The 25,215-nt window shown below is 40.9% G+C and overlaps 1 protein-coding gene across 1 annotated transcript in view; it reads left to right on the top strand.

Annotated features, from left to right (window-relative positions):
• LOC145355287 (uncharacterized) overlaps positions 1 to 23,093 on the top strand; it is a 30,917-nt gene extending 7,824 nt beyond the window's left edge. The window contains exons 4-11 of the mRNA XM_080207194.1: positions 9,159 to 9,789; positions 12,837 to 12,958; positions 15,655 to 15,708; positions 16,210 to 16,405; positions 20,232 to 20,320; positions 20,515 to 20,636; positions 20,973 to 21,072; positions 22,186 to 23,093. Coding sequence (XP_080063320.1) covers positions 9,159 to 9,789; positions 12,837 to 12,958; positions 15,655 to 15,708; positions 16,210 to 16,405; positions 20,232 to 20,320; positions 20,515 to 20,636; positions 20,973 to 21,072; positions 22,186 to 22,239 — 1,368 coding nt within the window. The 3' untranslated portion in view covers positions 22,240 to 23,093. The remainder of the gene's footprint in view (positions 1 to 9,158; positions 9,790 to 12,836; positions 12,959 to 15,654; positions 15,709 to 16,209; positions 16,406 to 20,231; positions 20,321 to 20,514; positions 20,637 to 20,972; positions 21,073 to 22,185) is intronic.
• The last annotated feature ends 2,122 nt before the right edge of the window (positions 23,094 to 25,215 follow it).

The following is a 25,215-nucleotide window of genomic DNA, read 5'->3' on the forward strand; positions in this document are numbered from 1 at the left end:
ACACAGGGTGATGATAGATGGCTACTTTAATAACTGGAAGCCACTGGCATACCATGGGGACCTGTGAGCCCCCTATTTGTCATTTATATAAATTACATTGACTATGTGGGGGGATAGGATTAGTAAGTTTGTGGATGATTGGGTGGGTAGCTTAACAGGTGAGGTGTGTGTCTTGGGCTACAAGAAGATCTAGATGGAATGTGTGGCTAATTGGCAGATGGAATTTAATCCTGAAAAGTGAGGTGTTACACTTTGGAAGGAGTACTTTGGGTGGCACAGTAGCACAGTGCTTCACAGCTCCAGGGAGCTGGGTTCGATTCCTGGCTCGGGTCACTGTGTGGAGTTTGCACATTCTCCTCGTGTCTGCATGGGTATCCTCTGGGTGCTCTGGTTTCCTTCCACAGTCCAAAGATGTGCGGGTTAGGTTGATTGGCCATGCTAAATTTGCCCCTTAGTGTCCCGGGATGCGTGGATTAGTGGGTAAAATAGGTAGGGATATGGGGGTAGGACTTGGGTGGGTCTGTGGTTGGTGCAGACTCAATGGGCCAAAGGGCCTCTTTCTGCACTGTAGGGTTCTACGATACTTTGACAAGAAAGGAACAGTAGGACACTAGGAGGTTCTGTGAACAAAGGGACCTTGGCATGTTTGTCCACAGATCTGAAGATGGAAGAGCATAATAATAGGAGGCATATATGACACTTGCCTTTATCAATTGGGGTATAGATTACAAAAGCAGGGAAGTCATGTTGGAGTTGTATAGAACTCTGAGGCCACAGCTGGAGCACTGTAGATACCACATTATTGGAAGTATGCGATTGCACTGGAGGGGGTGCAGAGGAGGTTTACCAGGATGCTGCCTGGGATGAACATTTAGTTATGACAAGAAATTGCTTAAAATTGAGTTGCTTTGTTGTTGGAACAGAGAAGACTGAGCGGCCACCTGATCAAGATGTACAAGATTGAGGGGCATGGACAGAGTGGATAAGGAGCTATTCCTCTTAGTTGAAGGGTCAGACGTGAGGGGCAGGAGGTTAAGGGGGCATGTAAGGAAAACCCTTTTTTTATCCAAAGGGTGATGACAATCTGGAAGCGCTGTCTGGGAGGTTTGCAGATGGATTAAGTGGGAGTTCAAGTGTTTCAAGTGTATCGATGAACTGAAGGGCCTCCTGCACTGGTTCTATGATCTGTGACTGCCAATGTGTTGGAGCAACTGACTACCAACCTATAGGGAAATGGGTGGCATAGCCCTGTTCTTTTGTTTTTACTTTTTGTATTTGCCTGAAAGTTTTCAAACTGTTTTAAAACAATTTTATATCTCATATATATGGATGGATTGTAGGGAAGGAATGAGGCACAGGAGGTCAATTAAGGGAACAATTGTAGGGAAGGGTATTTCAAACCTGGAGTTGATTAGCAATGAGTGAAGGGAGCCATAAAATTCTCAACTTTGTTTAAATTCCTTCAATTGTGAAGGGTCAGGAACTGTAGGCCAACAATGCATAAATAGGTCTTTGTGCAGATCTGAATAAAGTGACATGTACTGTAGTGTAGCTTCTGCGTTCCCCTCGAGTCTTTCCCCATTTATGCAGAGTGAATGGCACAGCTTGGTTAGAGAGCATTAGAATCAGGGAATGAGGAGGCAAAAAAGCGTCGAGACACATTGGACAGGATAAGAAGTGATACAATCTGGCATCTTTAATACATAAGATATAGGGTGGGAGGCTTGAATAGTCTGAATACTGAGGTGTTCTAGTTTTACCTGAGGTGATGGCTGGGAGTGATGCAAAGGCTTGTGTCTTTGGTATTAATTTTAGGATGAAAGAAATTGGCAAACAGTTTTGCAGTGAAGTGGTGGGAGCTAGAACTTGCATAGTACAAGAGTTGGAAGGGGAATAATTTCTGGGGACAGTCTAACATGACTGGGTATTTAATGCTGCAACTGAGCGAGGGCTATTGAGCTGAATACTGAAGTGTGCTGGTTGGCTGTGTCAAAGGCCCTAGAGATGTGCAGGTAGGTTGTGAATATTAAGCAGTTGGACTTTGAGGATTGTTTTTTTGGGCTATGGCAGATAGGGAAACGTGATCTCAGAAGTTGTGAATTGCTGGAAGATGGTTCTTAAGAATATGGCAATATGTTCAAGGACTTCAGGGGGGAAAAAAGGTTGGGGTGTTCATTTATTAGCCTCACAAGTGAGGCTTACATTAACATTGCAATGAAATTACTGTGAAATTCCTCTAGTTGCCACACGCCAGTGCCTTTTCAAGTCAATTCACCTTCACCCTCATGTCTTTGGACTGTGGGAGGAAACTGGAGCACCCGGAGGAAACCCACGCGGACACGGGGAGCATGCAAACTCCATATAATGAGCTGAGCTGGGAATCGAACCCCGATCCCTGGTGCTGTGAGGCAGCAGTGCTAACCACTATGCTGCCCCAGTGCATCATTTTTATGCACACTGCTGGTTTTGTGTATTAGTGGTAGAGGCATTGAGTGTGGAAGGAAAGCCAATTAAGTGGATCTTTGTCCTGGATAGTTTCAAACATCTAAGATCCAGATCTATTAATGGATTGCTAAATCATCTCTGCTCAACTCTAGTTGGTTTTAAGGGAGCAAAATTGAGGAAGTACCAGCGGATCAGTATGGCAATCCTGAGAATATCTATATCAGCCCCATCCCTCCCTTCTCCCCCATTTTCCTTAGTTCCCAAAAATCTCTCACTTTCCTAGGGTAGAGAATTTCAAAGATTCTCATCTGTTTGAAGAAATTTCCCCTCAATAATAATGTCAGCTATTAGGAATACAGTCCTTGGTTCTCCAGCCAAAGAAAATGCCGTCTTGGTATTGACCTGATAAGGTCGCAGAACATTTTTTCTTTCTAAAATGTTGGCCACCTCTTCAATTTATCTTTGGTGCTATCTTCTTGTCCAGAAATAAAACACCTTCATTACACCTGCCTCAAAGGTAGTTGTATCCTTCCTTTTGTAAGGAGACCAAAACTACTCCAGGTGCCGTTTTTGCCCAAATCTAGTTAATTGCAGGAAAAATTTCCTTGTACTCGCCTCGGTTGGTACAGTGCCTGGTACCAGCTCCTATGTTCATTCCTGTCAGCAGCCATGATGAAATATTGGTCTGGTATAGAGGCCACCAGTTTCTTGGGCCCTCTTGTTAATGTTGAAGCAACTTTCCAGGAGGACAGTGTATGGAAGATCCTGTCTTGTGCCTCCCCTTGTGCACTTCAGCTTGTGGCAAGACCCACCTTGCTTGGAACGTGTGGTAGTGCATTCTCCTGGCTTTCCTCAAGTAGCCCATCTCCCTGACATAAGAAAAGCTTTTTCTAGAACCCGAAAAGCTTTTTCATCTATTCCCTGTGCCCTGTCTATTGCATTGCTAGTCGGTAATTACCTTTTTGTGGATTTTTTTTTGATTGGACTGAATAGGATATAAACCAAAGTCCAATTCAATGGCTCAGCAAGTGAGACATTCCCAACCCAAGCTGACAAGACAGGCCTCTCACTTCCTGTCTTGTGTTTGATCTACACGATCCAAGCTGATTGGAGTAGGCGCCGCACCTTCTCCAAGGCTCAATCTAATTTGCATTTTAGCCAAAAAGCCAAATGCCACTTTAAAAAAAATTATGGCTTTGCTTCATAAAAACATTCTGAAAGAAATTAATCCTTTGCAACTGCAGCAACTTTAGACTGTTCTAACAAACCTCCTGTTTGTGCATCCTTATTTGTTTATGCAAAACTGCTAACATCTAGTCAAGCTATGATTGAATTTTTGCTTTGTCATTAAAATGTTTTTAGATAAGAAAAAAGCCTCAGTCTTTTCCACTCACTATTGCTGGTTGGACATTATTTTGGTAAACCAGAGCATTCTATTTGATAGCCAACTCTGCATTTGTGAAATCTATGTGGTTACAGCATTTAACAGGAAATACTATTTGACAGCATAGTATAATCACAGCAGTTGTTTCTGTTTAGTTCTTTCCTCCTCCTCCTCCTCCCCCAACTTTCTCAGTTTCTAAACATGGATTAAGCTTTTTCAGTAAATAAGATTATGCTTCAGTATCTAGTTGCTGAAATCTGTATAAACCTTAAGGTTTACAAGGCATTGCAACATCAGAAGTTTTAAATTATTTTGGATAAATGCCATGAAAATTAGCATTTTTTTTGTGGATATATTGAACATTTCTTCAGATACCCTGAGCTGTGGGACTAAGTGTACGCCGTATTGGATAGGGGGTGCCACAATCCCACACCCAAAGAGGGAGTGGGTCCCAGGAAGACTTTTCCAAACTGGCTGCTTTTTAAGCATGCCAGGATGACAAAAAGCAGAAGAAACATTCTGGAAGGATCAGGGCTGAGATTTTTTATGAACTATTTGGATTCTAATCAAATTTAATGCCAATTTTCCACATTTGTGGACAGCATCAAATTGAGTAGCTGGAGTACTGGAACAATGTAGATAAACATAGTATGCATTTTGGTAGGAAAGGTGTGCCACATATCCATTTGAAAATGTCTAACTGGGGTAGTGGAAGAAAACTTGTGGTGCAGATAGTGCTGATTAATTGGCCACAGAGCAGAGGTCCTTACAAATGGGAAATATTTAAGTGTGCTAGAGGTATGATTCCAGATGGTGTTGTGACTGGGTGGGAAGGCCCCAGAATGGAACGCTGGCTCATGAAGGAACAAAGTCATAAGTCTGCATTTGGTTTTTGACAAGAAATAGTATTTATTAAACATGAAATGTTTGGTTAGAATATACTCCTTCACTCATATATCTTCACAAATGTACACTGATTTCAGGGATAACATCCCACCCTGGAACCAATTGGCAGATGCAGTTCAAATGTTTTCTTGTGGACTTGTTCTTGAATTCCTCCCCCACCTCTCTTCAATAGTTGTCATGTGTTTCCAACCTCCACACTCAAACTGCAATGCTTTCCATCAGCTGTTTTCATCGCCTCCTGGTTTTCCAACTTTCTTTCTAAACAAAGCTTCTGCTCCATTTTTTTTTTACAAAGGTTCACCTCCAGGTCTTCCAACACCTTTTCAGAATTATTTTTGAATGCTTTTACACAAACTCTGAAATCTAGCCACCAATTGCACCACAACTATTTCAGTTAGTGTCTCTCCATATCACGAGCTAGTATAAATTCAGATTTCTTTCTGGCTTCTCACCAGCCAACTTCTCAGCCTTGTCTCTTGTCACTGAACGATTCGCTGTTCTAGTTCCTGTTCCTTCAGACGAATTAGAACCTTCTTTTCTGTAATTTCCTTAATTAGCTATTCTTGAAGTTTCTGGCATTAGTCTTGGTAACTATTACTCCATGGTATGGCTTTTCTTATAGCAAAGTTGAGCTACTCGCTCTCTAACTTCCTTTCACTATGAATTCAATATGTGGAGACGCTGGCGTTGAACTGGGGTAGGTACAGTAAGAATTCTCAACACTAAATTAAAGTCCAACAGGTTTATTTGGTATCACAAGCCTTTTGGAAATACTGCTTCAGGCCATCCATCTGATGAAGGCATAGCGCTCCAAGCTTGTGATGCTAAGTAAACTGCTGGACTTGAAACTGGTGATGTGAAACTTGTTGTACTGTGACTTCAATTAAACATTCTCAAAGTCTTCCTACACTAGGTGCCTCTGGTTCCGAAGCAATATTTTTCCTTGTTTACTTTTCACACCTGTATAGTAGACACAGTTTGCACTAAAGCCAAAACTCCCATATATACACCTTTACTAGTTTTACTTGCACAAACACTAAATTTAAACCCATTTAAATCTGTATCTTATTTCTAATAAACAATTCCTCCTGAGACTAATTTTTGTATCAAACCAAATGTTATGCAAATCTATCAAAGACTGAATAGACTGGGATTGTTTTTATGGCAAAGACAAGGGTTGATTTGATGGCAGTTTTATAGACATCATTTGACAGGAGAGGTTAACATAAATCCAATAGGGACTTAGGGAGACATGTCTCCTACTAATTTAGAATTGTGACACTTGTGCACCTTTTTTTTTAAATTGTGTTCTCTGCGGTTCTAATCAGGCCTCGGTTTCATTGCCCTCTTTCTGCTAAAAATCCTTTTATTGCTGCTGCTTTATTTTAAATGGTTTTTTTTGTTTTTAATTGGGTACTTTCTTGGGATTTTTTTTTTTGATGACCCTGCATTGAGGGGGAAGAGTGACAAGTCAGTCAGGTAGTTCCTCCCAGAAGAATCTAAGGACTCATTTTTTGTTTTGACATAGAGATCTGCTGTCTCTATACAATATGGTTGTTTCTCTTGTCTGTAATTGGTAAAAGTTTCATTGCTAAAATTTCGATACGTTAACTGTATTTTTAAACTTCATTTGATAAAAACTCCCTAGTGGATCAGTTGAATCGTACCTGCTCAGCCTAGCCAAATTCAGATTGCAAAACTTATCCAGGTGGACTTTTATAAAAATGCCTGGGGGAAAGGATTGAAGGATATTTTTGAAGATTCAATGCTACATAAGCAATAGCATGAACAGTTTGCCAAGTAGCTTGTTTCTGTGCTGCAAGTACAATCCAGTTTCACAAATTGTCATCCCATTTGAATCACAGTTGAGTACAAGCTGCACTCTAGACCCAAGTGCATCATCAAAGTTTATTGATGTTTACAGCATGGAAACATGCCCTTTGGCCCAACTTGTCCATGCCACCCTTATTTTTTTAAACCCCTAAACTAATCCAATTGCCTGCATTTGGCCCGTATCCCTCTATATCCATTGTACCCGTGTAACTATCTAAATGTTTTTTAAAAGATAAAATTGTACCCGTATCTACTACTACCTCTGGCAGCTTGTTCCAGACACTCACCACCCTCTGTGGAAAAAATTGCCCCTCTGGACACTTTTGTGTCTCTCCCCTCTCACCTTAAACCTATGCCCTCTGGTTTTAGACTCCCCTACCTTTGGGAAAAGAAATTGACTATCTACCTTGTCTGTGCCCCTCCATTATTTTATAGACCTCTATAAGGTTACCCCTCAGCCTCCTACGCTCCAGAGAAAAAAGTCCCAGTCTATCCAGCCTCTCCTTAACTCAATCCATCAAGTCCCTGTAGCACCCTAGTAATTTTTTTCTGCACACTTTCTAGTTTAATATTATCCTTTCTATAATAGGATGACCAGAATTGCACACAGTATTCCAAGTATGGCCTTACCAATGTCTTGTACAACTTCAACAAGACGTCCCAACTCCTGTATTCAGTGTTTTGATCGATGAAACCAAGCATGCCAAATGCTGCCTTCACCACTCTGTCCACCTGTGACTCTGCTTTCAAGGAGTTGACGGGCAAAGTAATTCCAAGGGTGTTTGGTTGAGCTAGTAAACCAAAGTTTTATCTCTCACTGGACCTATAAGGCTACTTCGCTATTTGAAGAGCTGGCAAATTCTCCCAATGTACTGATCAGTATTTATCTCTCCACTGTAATCTCTTCAAACCTGGTCACTCGTCCTTTTGCTTTTCCCATACTCTGCAGTGCAGTTGCTGGTCACTGAAACAGGGCAATTTGGCATAGTGTTTTGATTTGGGTGAATTCTAGACATGCATGAAGGTATAAATATCCAAGTTTTTAGCTCTGGGTTGGTAGTTTGATATCAAAGCTGGGCCAATAGTTATCTTAATTCCTATTCAAATGGATTACTAATCAAGACTCTCATTACTTGGGTGAACATGTGTTTTGGGACAAGTTTAGTAGTACTTAGATATTCAAAAGATCCTCTGAACTTACCTGATGCTCAATGCTATCTTTAGTAAATGCAGATCTACCTGGCAATCTGCCTGCATGTTCGGAGGAAAGCTAACCCTCCCTGCACTGGCAGCTGTAGAATAGAACATAGAAAAACTACAGCACAAACATGCCCTTACCTACCTTATCATATCCCTACCTACTAGGCCTACCTATAACCCTCAATCCCATTAAATCCCACGTACTCTCCAGAAGTCTCTGAAGACCCCAATGAGTTTGCCTCCACCACCACCACTGATGGCAGCCGATTCCACTCACTCACTACCCTCTGAGTGAAAAAATTACCCCTGACATCTCCTCTGTACCTCCCCAGCACCTTAAACCTGTGTCCTCTCATAGCGACCATTTCAGCCCTGGGAAATAGCCTCTGAAAATCCACCTGATCTATACCTCTCAACATCATATAAACCTCTATCAGGTCACCTCTCATCCTTCGTCTCTCCAGGGAGAAAAGACCGAGTTCCCTCAACCTATCCTCATAAGGCATGCCACCCAATCCAGGCAACACCCTTGTAAATCTCCTCTGCACCCTTTCAATAGCTTCCACATCTTTCTTGTAATGAGGTGACCAGAATTGCGCACAGTACTCCAAGTGGGTCTGACTAGGGTCTTATAAAGCTGTAGCATTATCTTCTGCCTCCTGAACTCAATCCTTCGATTGATGAAGGCCAGTGCACCATACGCCTTCTTGACCACATCCTTCACCTATGAGGCCGATTTTTAAGAGTGCTATGGACCCGGACTCCAAGGTCCTTCTGATCCTCTACACTGCTAAGAGTCTGTGCTTTGCCAATTCCATCTAAGCCGGTGACTGCCACTTATTCATGTGCTGCCACTCTGTTTTGGAGACACCTGTTTGATAAACATTTCACTAGCTACTATTTTCTTCTGGACCGGGACTCATTCAAGGTTAAGTACCATGGTGGGCAACGTTTCCTTTCATGCCACCTGTTGCTCACCCCACTTGATTCAGCTGAATATCGTACCTCATCTACTGAGTTTTGACATTTCCCTTCATATTAAATTCACCAGTTCTTGGCTTCAGCACTAGATGGAGCTCCACTGCCATTAGCAGGATTGAGTGTCCACCCTGCACCATACGAAGGAAAGCAATCTTTACCTTCACTCCTGCGTGGTATGTACACAGGACGAGAAAAGGTGCATACCTTGCTGACTGACTGATTTGGGTTGTAAATGTGACCTTCTTAAAACTGCAGTGATATTTTTTGGAAGGTCACTGGCCTGGCTTTAACTGAAGTTAAGGAATTGGCTCTTATAAGTTTGCAGTGTCACTTGTTGTAACAGGGATTGCCATATCTTCGTGCAGAAATATTAATTGCTGTGTTTTTCACTTGAACTTTGCTATTTTAGGTTGCACGGACCACTACCCATCCACCAAAGAAGCATCTTGTAATGACAAATAGTGCCGTGACTCGGCCACCAGAAAAACACGCCAAGAGGTTATTTGTAGAAGACAGCGAAGCCCTTCCTTCCTGCTTGCTGCTAAATAGCCCTGTGTCTTTAAAGCCAAAGCAAAAGGAATCTTCCCAAAAATCAAAAAGAGTAAAGGCTACAAAAATTGCTACTACCAAAAGATTGCCTGCAAAAATATCTGCTGCAGAGTCAAAACTATTTTCTAAGTCCCGAGATTCCAGTGCTTCTCCTGTTAAAACAAGCTGTTGTGTTGCCACATCTCGTTATTCCCCTTCAACTGTCTGCAACTCTCGCCATTCTCCAGCTATGAAAAGAGCAAAATCAAGTTCAGAAAGTTTGTCAGCTGCCAGCTGTTCAAATTCGCGAAGTTCTTCATTATCCGCACGTTTGAAGGAAAACGGAAGCACAGATTCAGTACAGACACCCTCTGCTTTTGATCTGTGTGCAAGTGGTTTTGCAATCGCCTCTGCTTTGAAATCTGCAGCATCTTCTCCAAACTGCTCACTGGCTAGTTTAGCAAATGGTGCAAGTGAATGGATCGATCTCCTGGATGACGATGAAACAGTAGGTAGGTTCCTGTATCGGTACGGAAATTTGCCTAGTGTTGTGGGAGTTTTCTAATTAATACGATTTTGAACTCTAATCCAAATAACTGCATAAAACAAGACCATTCAACCCATCAGGTCATGTGTTTTCTTCATGAGCCACTTGGCCTAATTCACTCTCTTGATCACTCTCCATGTCCTCTTAAATAAATCTATAAATCAAGCAAAAATGGCTACTTAAATAGATTAAAGATTGTGGTAGGATTCCATATTTCAACTATGTTTTTAAATTCTCAATTTCCTTACCAATCTTGTGGCTACTAACGAAGGGAAGCGATCAATTTGGAAATCAAATTGCAATCACAGTAGAGATGCAACTTTTGCTATCCTTTGATTATAACTTCCAATACTGACACTCTTGGAATGCTTGAATATTACTGTGAGCTGCTCATTACTGATTTGTGGGTCCCTAAAAAGTGCATTTAATTGCAGGCCACTTGTGTCATGAGTTACTACAGTGATTTAAAGCTGTTGGAATAAAAACAGTGCTGAAATAAACTCTGATCTGGCTGCATGTGTGGAACAGGTAGAAAAGACCTTTCTTTGCTCTCTGTCCACAGACACTAGCAGACCTGTTTATTCAGCATTTTCTGTTTATTTTGCTTTTATAAGAGTTCTGTTTGGGTGGGTTCCACTCTATCTGGGTTGGGATTGGTATTGCTGTCCCATCTCTAATTGCCTTTGAACTGAGTGGGTGCCACACTGCAGGAAAGGTGTGACTGAATTGGAGATTGACATTTCTCGTCCTTGAAACCAGTTGTAGATTGGAGAGGTTGGGACTGTTCTCATTGGAAGAAAGCTGAGGAAAGCTGATGTTCAAAATTGAGGGAGCTGCACAGAGTAGATGTGGAGACACCATTTGTACTCAGTGATCAAGAATGAGAGGGCATAGATGGTGATTTGCAAAAGAAGCAAATACGCTGAGAATTTCTGCCTGACGTGTGATTGTGCCGATTCAGTCAAGGCATTAAGAGGGTGTTAGGTGATTGTTTCCATTAACGTACAGGGAAATAGCACAAAGTTGTGATGCTCATTTTGGTGGGGAGCTGGTACAGACACAACTGTTGGGGTGCAAGAGGCCATTTGGTTCAGAGAAATATTCGAGGATGCCTTTCAAAAACAGTTTAGAAAAGGAGACGGAGAGCCCTGATTCAGGAGATGGAATCCATATAGTTAGAAATTAGGAATGAACCAAACATTGGATGGAGTTTATAGGCCTCAGTAATGGTTCTACTGTTGAACAGCAAAAAATAATTGGAGCTTGTAACAAGGACAGTAATAATCATGGAAATTTAAACAAAATAATGGGTAGAAGATAGTGTGGCAGATTGGGTTTGTGGATGCTTTGTGACTGCTTTCTAAGTATGTTGATTCAATGCTGGATCGCATGATTAGTTCCAGTGTTTCTGTAATGGAGCAGGGTTAAATATTGTCTGGGTAAAAGATCTTTTTGAAGGGAAAAAGTGATAAAATTGATTCCTGTACTGAATCTAAATCCAGAATTTTATCTGTGATTAGCTTAAAGTTTGATGGGAGAGCTGGCTACAGTTGGTTTATTCAATAGACTGAAATGTGCTATTTGAGGGTAACCAAGGAACAGTGAGGAATTTGTGGCAACTTAAAAGTATTTTAAAACTTGAACTACAGGTAGTCAAATTCCCATGATCTGAACTTTATTCCCAACCTGATCTATCATTTCAGTTAGATCATGGCTGATCTATAACTCAGCAGCATTTAGAACATATAGAACATAGAACATTACAGCGCAGAACAGGCCCTTCGGCCCACGATGTTGCGCCGACTTTGATCCATATCCATTTGATACACTTATTAACTGACTTGATGACCAGCTGCTGTGCAATTGTGCCCCCCTACTGTCACGTTTCAGTGGCTCCAACTCTTCCTCCCTGATCACAGCAATACTAGAGTTAATATTTCTGAGCTCCATTTTGTGGTTGAAAGTTGCTGGCTGTGGAATAGGTGCTTGGAGTTACAGATAGACTTCCATATATATGAAAAGTGTGGAGTCAGTTTGACCAGGATATGAGCCTTATGGGAAACATGTGCATGTATTAACAAGGTCTGGCAAGTTGCATCGTGTCGACAAGTTGTAAGTAAGTTGATGCATTTGGCTGAATCTCCTGTGGTTAAGCTTATAGTTGGGTCAGAGCACGATGGACCATTTAGTTGGTGTTACCTACAATCCAATCATGAGATTAAATAATGAATTGGGACTTTGAGAGCTGAGCTAACATCTGCTTGGGCTGTTGGATGAAAGATGCTGTTGGTAGACACTCTTGGCTACTTCTGCTATCAGCCAGTGGATCCATAGAATCCCTACAGTGCAGAAGGAGGCCATTTGGCTTATCCAGTCTGCACTGAATTTCCTAAAGAGCATCTTCTCCCTTCCCCATCCCCGTAACCCCATGCATTTACCATGACTAATCCACCTACTGTACACGTTTGAACTGAGAACATATGCAGATAGAATGTGCAAACTCCACAGACTGTCATCCAAGACTAGAATCAAACCTGAGTCCCTGGTAGTGAGACGCAGTAGTGCAAAATCAGATTTTCTTCCCTGAAGGTGGAATTTGAACTTTGGCCATCAGAGTTATCTGGTTCTGTCCATAATACAGTAAGAAAACTCTCAACACCAGGTTAAAGTCCAACAGGTTTATTTGGTAGCAAACGCCACTAGCTTTTGGAGCGCCTCACCTTGACTCACCTGATGAAGGAGCAGTACTCCAAAAGCTAGTGGCATTGGCTACCAAATAAACCTGTTGGACTTTAACCTGGTGTTGTGAGTCTTCTTACTGACTGTAGTACCCAGAGATGCCTTCCCTTTGTAAGGGTATATCACTGAGTATGAGGGCTCTCACTACTGCATGGCATTCACAAAACATTTTAATTTGACTCATGAAGTGTAAAATTGGAACTGCTGATACTCTGCTCATGTTTCCATATCTGCTGATTTTTTTAATTTTTCCCTCCTTTTTTTTGTTTTAAGCACTCCCAAGAGAGCAATGGGAACCATCAGTAATCGTGGTTGATGATGATGATGATTCAACTGATAGGTTTGTTCGTTTTGCACAACTTGAAGAGGATGAGGCATTTGCCAGGCAGCTCCAGGTACGTGAGTAACTTCACTAGAACACAGCTACTTTAGGGATTGTTTGTACCTCAAACCCTGATCTTTCATACTTGGCCTACATCTGTGACTATGTACAGATTAGGTTTGTCACAAAATGACTTAATAATGGTAAGAATAGAATGCAGAATTCCTACCCAAGTTTGCAACTGTCTCCAGTCTGCTGCATCTTTAAATCTCCTCCTTTCCTCAGACCATGCATCTTCAGCTAGGAACAGATGAATGACTTGTATCTGCTTTTCTTCACCCTTTTTCTAGGTTCCTTGCATTTTCACATAGAATGAAGTGTATCAAATCTTGAGTGTTCCCAGATTATCCACACAAAACTGAATTGCAGGCATTGATTCCCAAATCTATTAGAAATCCATCTAATGTTATTCACGATAGACCAATTGTCCAATTCTTAAATAATTCATTGTGAGAACCTCTGGCCCTTGTGTAGGTATAGTTTGAAACAATTATAAAATCATAAGCAAAGATAAGGCATTCACTCCATCTTGCATCGCTTTTAATTAATTCAAGGGACGGGGGTTTTGCTGCTTAAATCAGCATTTATTGCCCATCACTAATTGTCCTCGAAGCTGGTGACAGCTGCTGCCTTGGACTGCTGCAGTCCCTGTGATGCAGCTACATCCATAGTGCTGTTAAAGGCAATAGTGAAGGAACATTTCCAAGTCAGGATGGTGTGTGACAGAATTTCCATGCATCTACTGCCCATTTTGATTTGATTTATTGTCACCTGTACTAGCATAGTGAAAAGTATTATCTTTTGCACGCTATACAGACAAAGAATACTGTTTATTGAAGGAAATGAGAGAATGTAGTGTTACACCTCATAGCTACGGTGTAGAGACAGATCAACTCAATGCAAGGTAGGTCCATTCAAAAGTCTGACAGCAGCAGGGAAGAAGCTGTTCTAGAGTCAGTTGGTATGTGACCTCAGGCTTGTAACTTTTTCCTGGCAAGGCTGCAGAAGAATGTCAGGGATGGTTGGTGTCCTTAGTTATGCTGGCCGCTTTGCTGAGGCAGCGGGAAGCATAGACAGTCAATGGATGGAAGGCTGGTTTGCATGATGGATTGGCTACATTTATGACCTTTTGTAGTTTCTTGCAGTCTTGGGCAGAGCAGGAGCCCATACCAAGCTGTGATATAACCTGTGCTTTCTATGGCGCATCTCTAAGAGTTGGCCTAGATGTTGGTGGAAGGTGCTGTCTTGGTGAGTTCCTGTAGTGCAGATAGTCAGTGGTGGAGTGAGTGAATTAAACAACTAAGTGTTCTCCTTTGTCCTGCATGATGTCAAGATTGAGTGCTGCTGGAGCTGCACTCATCCAGACAAGGGGAAAATATTTCATTGCTCCTGACTGTGCCTTCTGGATTGTGCTTTCTAGGACTTTAGGGTGTTGATCACTGAGGGTTCCTAACCTCTGATCTGCTCTTGTAGCCACAGTATTTACTTTCTGATCAATGATAACCCCCAAGGTATTAATAGTAGAGATTCAGTGACGGAAATTGAATATTATGCGGTGCTGGTTAAGTTCTGAGATAAGAACATAAGAACTAGGAGCAGGAGTAGGCCATCTAGCCTTTCGAGCCTGCCCCACCATTCAATAAGATCAGGGCTGATCTGAAGTGGATCATTCCACTTTCCCGCTTTCTCCCCATAACCCTTAATTCCCTTGTCTATCAGAAACCTATCTACCTGTGACTTAAATGTATTCAGCGAGGTAGCCTCCACCACTTCAATGGGTAGAGAATTCCAGAGATTCACCACCCTTTGAGTAAAGAGGTTCCTCCTCAACTCAGTTCTAAACCGTGCCCACCCCCTCCCCCCCACCTTATTTTGAGGCTGTGCCCTCTAGTTTTCCTTTTCTAAGCGGGAAGAATCTCTCTCCCTCTACCCTGTCTAGTCCCTTCATTATCTTGTAAGTCTGTAAGATTCGCCCCCGCCGCCTTAGCCTTCTAAACTGTAACGACTACAGACCCAGTCTATTCAATTTCTCCTCATAAGCTATGATCATGGACTGACAAGTGGGAGCTACATTCAGAGTCGGGCAAAGTGCAGATGTTGTCTAGGTCTTGTCCCATTCTGTTCCTGCAGCCCTGAAATTTTTGTCTTGGTACACTTCTTTTTGTTTTGAATGTACTTCCATGCTTCCAGGAAAATTCTAACTGATATTGCTAAGGTTTTTCACTAACTTAATTGCAGCATTAATGTAAGCCTATTTGTGAGCTAATAAACTTTAAAATCTGCTTGATTACTGACACCACTAGCAGTGGAAAGCTTATCAAAATGTTTCATAATTTTGAAGGGATATTAAGTCTTGATTTAAACACAAACCCAGCATCTCCAGTCTCTGAAAAATACTGAAACTCTTCATCCCTTGTACACTGGTAAATCATCTCAGCAGCCTCTTCCAGGCTTTCATCCACTTTTTTTTTTCTGAAGTGCTGTATCCAAAATCAACACTTGCTGGTTAGGCCTCTTCATTTATAAAAGCTTGGTGAATAACACCAAAGAAAAATATATTTAATAGTCACTAATTCCTTCTGCCATCCATTTTCTAAAGTTTTACATTAAGTATTGCCCTTTCTTCACTGTCAACTTGTCATGTGTATGTGTTCTCCTATTGCTGTTAAAATATCTACAGTTTAACAACTAAATGCTGTGTTTTGGCAGGCACAATTTGACATGGAAGCTCATCAATCTGAAAATGCAAGACTAGCCTCTGCAGTAAGTGAATTGCTATTGTATCTTTCTTCCCACCCAGCCATTCTGAAAGCAGTCGGTCTTGAATTCTGGCCTTGTACCTGTACCTGCAACAGGTAACACAGTTACAGGCTGGCATGTTCCACAGCTGAGATGACTGGCTGTCATCCAATTTTGAGCGAGGATTCTGAGCAGATCCTGAGCACACCCTGAGCATGTTCTCTTCCATCAGGAAAAAGAAGTCGTCTGGTAATGTGTGCCGACCAATTCAAGAACAGCTTCTTCCCTGCTGCCGTCAGTCTTTTCCATTTAAGTTCATCTTTCTACACCCTGGCTATGACCATATTACTACATTCTACACCCTCCTTTACGTACAATATGCTTTGTCTATATAGTGTGCAAGAAACAATACTTTTCATTGTACTAACGTGACAAATCTTTAACTGAACTTGCCATCTGTAAGGACAAATGTGGTCTTGGTAGTCTGAAACTAATTGTAACTTTTGCTTTTTGTATTCCCTGCAGACAGGGGAAAGCTCCTTCCCTGAATTTTACAGATTGCCTGGGTGTGGAGAGTATGGGGCTTTATTAGGTTCTTCAGACATTGGGTATTATGGAGTGCCTGGATGTAGTGAATATCAGTTCAGAAGTGGCATGTTGAGTCCAGCAGTAGTTGAACCTGTTCTTCGTGATCGGCAGAGAGTGCTTGATGAAACAAATGGTAAGAATTGCATGTGTATTAATGGATCAATGGATTTGAATTTTAGAAAATAATGAATGTCTGGCTTGATTTCCATTTTTAAGATGCGGGTTGATGGGTTTTTGATAAGTGAGGGGATTAAGGGTTATGGGGAGAGGGCGGGAATGTGGAACTGAGCCACGACAGATCAGCCATGATCTTATTGAATGGCGAGGCAGGCTTGAAGGGCTAGATGGCCTACTCCTGCTCCTATTTCTTGTGTTCTTATCAGTATTAGGTGAAGAAATTGCACTGCTAGTCATTTTTAACTCTAAAGAATTAGGCACTACTTGGATTGGAAAACTGTCTGGTGGGAGGGAATCAACTTGAACACTTGAGTAAGAATGAACTGATTACTCAGCATAGATTTGTGAAGGGTAGTTAATGGCTGACTAATTGAGATGTGGTGTCTGTGCATGTTGTCCATATGAATTTCCAGAAGGTATTTAATTTTCCACAGAAAATAGCTTAAATATAAGCACATTGAATTGGAAATTGTGAGGTAGGAGCCAGAAAATAGGAATGAATAGAATGTACTCTGCTGTAAAAGGTTTTCGCTGTGATCTGTACTGTGACTTTTGGCTTGCATTTAGATGGCTTTAAAAGAATAGGGACTTGATATCTAAGTTTGGGAGACAGTTTTATTGAAGGTGTGCAATTGCAGAGCATAAATGGATTAAGTAGGCAAACCTGAGTTCTGTCAAGTGCAAGTCATTAGATTTGAGATGTTTTGATTAGGAATGGGGTTGGGTGTCCACATAGACAGACATAATGAAGCTATTGTGTGGGACAACACTATCTTTAGGACCGAAAAATACAAAGTGGTCTGCATTTAAGAAGATCCTTAGTCAAATTGAGTCATGCACCCTTTGGACACATTATTTATATAGCTTGTCCAGTTCACCTTCTGATCAGTGATAACCCCCAAGGTATTAATAGCGAGAGATTTCAGTGCCGGAAATTGAACGTTATGGGGTGATGGTTAGATTTTGAGATGGTCATGGACTGACAACTGGGAAGTAATTCAGAATCAGGCAAAGTGCAGATATTGTCTAGGTCTTATTGATCACATCTCAGATTGGGCACATCTCAGATAGAAACATTGGTCTTGAAAGCAGGTACAGCATGGATTCTCCAGAAAACCAAATCTTAAATTATGGCTTATGTTACTTTAGAATGTTGAGGGGCATCTAAAGATGTTTACATTTATTTCAAGTTTCCTTTGGAATACATGAGGCTTCACTTTACCAGTCAGACTCTTGAAATGAAGCAGATAGCACTATTGCCATGTAGTTGTGACGATTTGGAGCATTGCTCTTTCCTCCTCACTCAAAATGCTCTGGTTCCTGTGTCAATTGAAATTGAATAAGATTAATACTTGTTTGCCGGGGGTGTCAAAGACCAGTAAATTGAGATGTTATACAAATTATAGGGGATTAAGGGTTATGGGGAGAGGGCGGGAATGTGGAACTGAGCCACGACAGATCAGCCATGATCTTATTGAATGGCGGGGCAGGCTCGAAGGGCTAGATGGCCTACTCCTATTTCTTATGTTCTTAAAGTGAATGCAAAACTAGTTCAAAGGCTGATGGCCTATTCCTGTTTAAGAGAACTAAAGTTTATTGAAATGGAGGCCTAAGCATATTTGTTTGACAAATAATGATCTGTGTTTAACAAATCACTTAATACTGCAAGGTCTTCAGGCCACTGTTTAGGTTACTTCACCTTCCCAACATATAGAAGCTTCATTTTGAAGAGAAATAGTTGTTAGAGAGCTCATCAGAATCTTTAAACCTTGGACATCAACCATGGAATCTCAATTGGTTTAATCAGTGACCTATTTAGATTATGTAGATGCTGGGATGGGCACCGTAAGAAGTCTCTTAACACCAGGTTAATGTCCAACAGGTTTATTTGGAATCATGAGCTTTCAGGCAGTACTCCATCAGGTGAGTGGACCACTCACTTGACGGAGAGTGCTCCGAAAGCTTGTGATTCCAAAAAAAACCTATGGACTTTAACCTGGTGTTAAGAGACTTCTTACTATTTAGATTGAAGATTCAATCCAAATAGAGCAGCAATGGGGCTTTGGTTAAAATAAATTGTATGCAGTTTTGTTTTGCCATTGTCTGTGGTGACTTCATCCAGTCATTTAACCAAATACACTTCAAGATTTGAGGTACTTGTGGTAAGCTACTGCTTTGTACAAACTTGATGTGGAGATGCTGGCATGGGAGAAGATGAGAGGTCACATAATACCAGGTTGTAGCCCATTGGGTTTATTTATGATGTCAAATAAACCTGTTGGCCTATAACCTGCTGTCATGTGATCCCTCATCCAGTACAAACTTGTAACCTCATCCCATATATACACGAGGCAAAGTTCAGCCAGTTTGAATCCTTCATCTAGGGTAATCATCTAGTTAATTCCTTGACTTTTGTTGCCATTAAAATCTGTTTCCCTTGATCAATCTGTATTGCCTGACATTAGATTAATTTGAGCCATTCTCATATAATCATAGAATCCCTGTAGTACAGAAGAAGGCCATAAGAACATAAGAAATAGGAGCAGGAGTAGGCCATCTAGCCCTTCGAGCCTGCCCTGCCATTCAATAAGATCATGGCTGATCTGTCGTGGCTCAGTTCCACATTCCCGCCCTCTCCCCATAACCCTTAATCCCCTCGCTTATCAAAAACCCATCAACCCGCGTCTTAAAAATATTTAGCGAGGCAGCCTCCACCACTTCAACGGGCAGAGAATTCCAGAGATTCACCACCCTTTGAGTGAAGAAGTTCCTCCTCAACTCCGTTCTAAACCGCCCCCCCCTTTATCTTGAGGCTGTGCCCCCTAGTCCTACTGTCTTTTTTGAGCGGGAAGAGTCTCTCCACCTCTATCCTATCCATCCCATTCATCATCTTATACGTCTCAATGAGATCTCCCCTCATTCTTCTAAACTCTAACGAGTACAAGCCTAGTTTATTCAGCCTCTCCTCATAGCTCAACCCCCTCAACTCTGGTATCAGCCTAGTAAACCTCCTCTGCACTCCCTCCATTCGGCCCATTAAGTGTGGGTGGGATTGTGGTTGGTGCAGACCCTATTCCTGAAACTCCACACATTTACCCTGCTAATCCCCAATACCAGAGTCAGTTTATCATGGCCAATCTATCTAATCTGCACATTTTGAGACAGTGGGCAGAGACCGGGGGAAATCCATGCAGACAATGGGATAACGTTCAGACTCTACACAGACATTAACCTGAGGCTGGAAATGAACCTGGGTTCCTGGTGCTGAGGCAGCTGTGCTAACCACTGTACCAATGTGTTGCCCATTCTGTTTTAATCTCCATTTTAACTTGGTGATATCCATAAATTTTGCATTTTATGGTTTCAAAGGTTTTCTTGCTAACATTTAGTCATGTGGTGACCAGCACCAGACAGACTTACCAGAATATTTTATGCTCTGAACCTCTTAAAAACCTTGGATTAAAAACAATTTACAGCAAATGCTGGAATCTAAAACGTGCAGAACTGTTGAAAAATTTCACCAGGTCTGACGGTGTCTATGGAGAGAGAACAGCATTAGCATTTACAGTCATCCAGACTCAATGTTGACTCTATTCTCTCTCCAGAGATGTTGTCACATCTATTGAGATTTTCCAGAATATCCCTTGTTTGCTCCAGCAAAATTTGTTTGCTTCTATTTTAAAACATTTAGATCGCTTGTTTTAAGAGATGCAGAACTGCTGTTCACAGTTTGCTGCTTTGTTATCCAAGCAACTAAATCTTTAATTGTTTCCAATGTTTAGTTAGGAGGAGGAGAAGCAGGAGACGCAGCCGGCACCAGAATAGTTCCTTCTATATGGATGAAAGTGTAAATGATGGTAATGACTATGAGGTGAGTAGATGCACCAACTATGCAGCAAAGAAAAATGTGCAATGTTGGAGGACTTGAAACTGGTGTTAATTTACTTACCAAGAAAAATTTAATAGAACACAGAGCATCCAGCATTGTTAAACGTTTTTGTAAACCTGTGGTTTTTTTGGTCTAATTTGAGCAGCGGCTTTAATTTACTTTTTTTTTAAATGCAGGAACTCTTAGCTTTTGAAGAAAGACAGGGTTCAGCTGTAGTGCAGAGAAAACTCAGCAATGCTGAGATTAACTGTTTACCTACCAAGTTATTTGATCCTGAACATGCTGCAGGGAAGACACAGTAAGTAAAGCCCTATTTTTTTTTCCTTCTTGGCCTAACTGTCACCGTTACTTAAGTCTATGGATCATCTGGTACTGTTCGTGGGAGTCTTGCTTACTGCAAATTGGTAGCACTACTGAACACCAAATCCAAACTTCTTCAACTTGAACTTGCATAGATGACACACACAACTCAGTTCCTGCAGTCTCCCAAAATAATCTCTCTGGCATTTATCTAATTTTTGTGATTTTTTTTCTATTGGCTAGGCTTTACTTTTGCCTGCAAAAAAATTACATAATGTAACTTTTTCATTTGACAGTAGTTAAATGTGCATCACATTCTTCTAATCTCACTTAGGTGTTATATCTGCTTCAATGATTACGTGCCAAAAGAGAAATTGAGGATCTTACCATGTCTTCATGACTATCACAGCCAGTGTATTGATCGCTGGTTAAAGGTATGTGTTAGCAAAGGAAATGTGATACTTAGTCTGCTCAAGTGCTTGACGGTTTCAGAAATTTCTTCATCATTCAGAATGGTGCTGATGGCTGGGTCAAGACAAGATTCATTGGGGTCAAGTACAACATAGTAACTGGGAAAAGAAAGCATTAGATCTCCCAAGTCTACAAGACATTGTATTTGCAAAGCATTTTGTTTATTGCATTGGTAGTTGCAAATAGAAGATTATTATGTCAGCTACTGCCAGAACAAATGTGTTTCCATAAAATCAGTGGAAAACTGGATGAAGTCTGAATAACCTAAGAGCAATTTAATGTATTTAGAATTTCATTAAATGTGTGTTTAAAAATTTGGGGATACAGGCTAGATGACTTTTTTAAATGCTTTAAATTTTATTTTTAAATATAGTTTTGTGATTGCTTCAGTCACTTGCTGATCATTGCCATTGGTAATAAGCATTAATTCTTAGAATGGTTTCATTTAACAAATCATGCCTTGCCACGTGGCCTGAGTTGGCCATTGACTGATGCTGAGAGCTCAGGGTGGTAACTTTGTCAATGCTTTTCTTGCCTGTCTTGTATTATGAAGTAAAAGCTTCCAAATTTCTGCAGAATATCTTCCTCCCTTCAGGACTGCAAACAATTCTAACTTGCAACACCTTGTTTCTGTTGCTGTTTAGAATGGGTTTAGAATGGGGGCATGTGTATTGTACTTGACATCAGTTTAGCATGTAACATACATCAAGTCCCAGATGGGATGTTCTTGGTAAGGTGAAATTCCACATGGCCCCATCATTTTATATTAAATTTTTATTAATGCATTGGAGGTTTAATGGTAAATTATCAATTTCATTTTCTATTAGAGCAGCAATTTAAAGTCTAATGAGTGCAAGAAACATCTTAAAACCCTTATGCCCATCTGTTGCCTTGATGGGTATTCTGCAGCCTCCTGGTACTAATAGTTGGTGGCAACACCAATTCAGTGAACAAAGAACAACACAGCACGGGAAACAGGCCCTTCGGCCCAACGAGCCCATGCCGTCATTTTAACATTGTGAGTGCCCTCTTCTCCCGAAGTGTTAAGATCGTTAATTCCAGTTTCTATCCTACAGGGAAATTCAAGTTGCCCAATCTGCAGAGTTGATGTGAGTTTGGATACACCTTGATGACCAAAAGAGCCCTGAGTTAGTGCAATAGATTATTTGACTGTGATGCCTTCGTTTGTGCCATGGATAAAAACGCGTTTACATGACTTATTTCTACGTAATAAAGGACTTCTCAGGAGAATTGTGTATTATTTAGAAACTAATCTTTGAACATTTTTCAAAACAAAAGACCAAAATAAAGATTGTTTTGTATTTTAAACATTTTTTACTTGCTGTGTAAAAGTAGCTGCACTGAGTGTTTTATAACTGTTTAATTAGAAATTTCCACTATGGGTGGATGTTACAGCTCTTCCATCTAATTTATGAAGACCATAATGTTTAATTTAGATGCATCAATCTAATGGAAGTAAAGTGACTGCCTGGAATGAACAATATGTTGTGCTTTTGTTTCCAACAGACTATCAGACTAGGGGTTTAATGAACCATGGTCTCATTGTCTGCTTTTGACAAAAGGGAACTTCCAAGTTGCAGTGAAATTTATATCCTATGCCATGTAAATTCTGACCATTATGCAATGGAACTCTGAATGCAGGCAAGGATAGGACTAGCACTAACAGTTCTGTGGGTTACTTAATATCATGAGGACCAAGGTATTCAGTAAAAACCAAATAGATCCTCAGAACAGTGTCTTGAAGTTGCCCTGGACTAGTTCTGTATACCTTTGTAACTAATCTTGTATTGACGAATGCACAGGAGCCTTATCTAGTATGAGATCCCTGCCCCTACCCTAGTGGGTGCTGGCTACTTTTTAAACCAATTCTTTAACAAACCAAAAAGCTTATCCTTATTTACAATTTTTTTCAAATTGCAAGATTATTTAATATATATTTGGTATTTATGTTGGACTTGGGTAAGGGGGGCATGGGGTGGGGGGGGGGGGGGCGGGGAGGGTGGGTGGTTGTTTGCATTTTGTGAAGCTACCCAATATTAGAAAGGGGGTGGCTTCATAAATTGATGTGGTTTGCTGCAGTTTTCTGTAATCCGCCTGTTTCAGCATCTTGAGCAAGTAGACTGAAATTTAATTACAAATTCAGCAACTTTGTATTCTGTACAATTTCAGTGTTTACTTTACCAGCCTGTGAACCAGTTCTTAAGAACAACAACACTATCATAAGCCAACAATATTTAATACCACACTGAACTGGATCAGGAGGGGGCACGATGCTTTGAATAGTGTGTAGGATGGGTTTGCAAATGTGTGTGGGGCAGAAGTTGAAAATGCCTTTTTTGTTTTTTGTCTTTTATGTACCAAGGATCCTTGTTATTATCAAGCATTATAATAGCTTGATGTACATACTTGGTAATATATCAATGTTTTGTTTGAGTTGAAATGTGTACACATCAGAACTTGTTTTGAACCTAATGCTTAATTTGATTAAAACATGTCAATACAATTTGCTTATTTTGTCTTTTTATTGCTAGTGAATGTAATTGTCACAGTTGCAGGGGGAAAATGCTAAGAAAACCGATGCACTGAAAGGCTGAGTTCCTAAACTTTCATCCTAGGGTCTTGAAAGAACTGTCTCTGGCTACAGAGATCGAGGATGCATTAGTTGATCTGCCAAAATTTCCTAGATTCTGGCAAAGTCTCAAATGGATTACAACCATTATTTGGACAAGAAGGAAACCATAGGTCAGTTAGTCAAACACCTTAATTGTAGATTCTAATAATTTCCCCAGTGACAGGAGGCAGAACATAGAACATTACAGCGTAGTACAGGCCCTTCGGCCCTCGATGCTGCGCCGACCAGTGGAACGAATCTAATAACCCTCTAACCTAACTATTCCAATGTTATCCATATGCTTATCCACTGACCATTTGAACGCCTTTAAAGTTGGCAAGTCCACAACTGCTGCAGGCAGGGCATTCCATGCCCTTACTACCCTCCTGAGTAAAGAAAATGATTTGTCATTTTCCAAATTGAGTCCAGATAGAAAGTTTTGTGAAAGGGAAATTGTTCTGCCTAATTTAGAATTTTGAGAATGGAACTAGGTAGCTGAATGCCTCCTTGAACATATTCCCCTCATGACTGAGTCTTCAACTCTGGTATCTATTTGGGTACACTGAGGGAGAATTTAGCATAGCCAATGCACCTGATCAGCACATCTTTTGGACTGGGAGGATCACCAGGAGGAAACCCATGCAGACACTAGGAGAATGTGCAGACTCCATACAGTGACCCAAGCTGGGAATCAAACCTGAGTCTCTGGTGCTGTAAGGCAGCAGTGCTAACCACTGTGCCACTATACCTTGTGGTGTAGTAACAATTTATACATGTGGTGTTAATGCTTACAATATGGAAATAACTAGGTGCCAGAGTGTGATGACTAGGGCATTTTCACAGTAATTTCATTGCAGTGTTAATGCAAGCCTTCTGTGACACTAATAAATAAACTTCAAAAGGAAATTCAAGGTAAGCCAGCTAGTTCTGTTGCTTTCTTTCATATGTCAGCCTTGATTCAATTATATTGCTCATTCCTCTAATTCAGAAGGCTGTGGGTCTCTCCAATCTGCGCAAAAGCCAAATTGAGTACTGTATTGTACCAGAGACATGGAGCTCACAGTTGTCGTCTTGGCCACCATTTATTTCTCAATCAAGATCTCAAGTAGATTAATTTCCCAGTCATTATTTCATTGCCACTTGTGGGATTTTGCAGCGTGGAAATTGGATGCCACATTTCCTTCAGGTAATTTGTTCAGGTACTTTGGGGTACATTAGGATGGTGAAAAATGTATACAAGGAAAAGTTTTAATATTGCTATTAGCTGAGTTACAAAGTTTAGAAATTCTTGGTTGTGGAAATTTTTAAAAGTTCATTGAATGAGAAATTAATTATGACTGAACACTAAGAGTTAAGTTGGTTACTTTAACACTGGTCTACATATTGGTTTAGCTCAGTTGACTAGACAACTGGTTAGAGAAGCAGAGCAATGCCAACAGTGCAGTTCAATTCCAGCTGAGGTTATTCATGAACC

This window comes from Carcharhinus amblyrhynchos, chromosome 19 (genome assembly GCF_965287045.1).
Source record: "Carcharhinus amblyrhynchos chromosome 19, sCarAmb.v2.hapA, whole genome shotgun sequence".
In the NCBI taxonomy this organism is placed as follows: domain Eukaryota; kingdom Metazoa; phylum Chordata; class Chondrichthyes; order Carcharhiniformes; family Carcharhinidae; genus Carcharhinus; species Carcharhinus amblyrhynchos.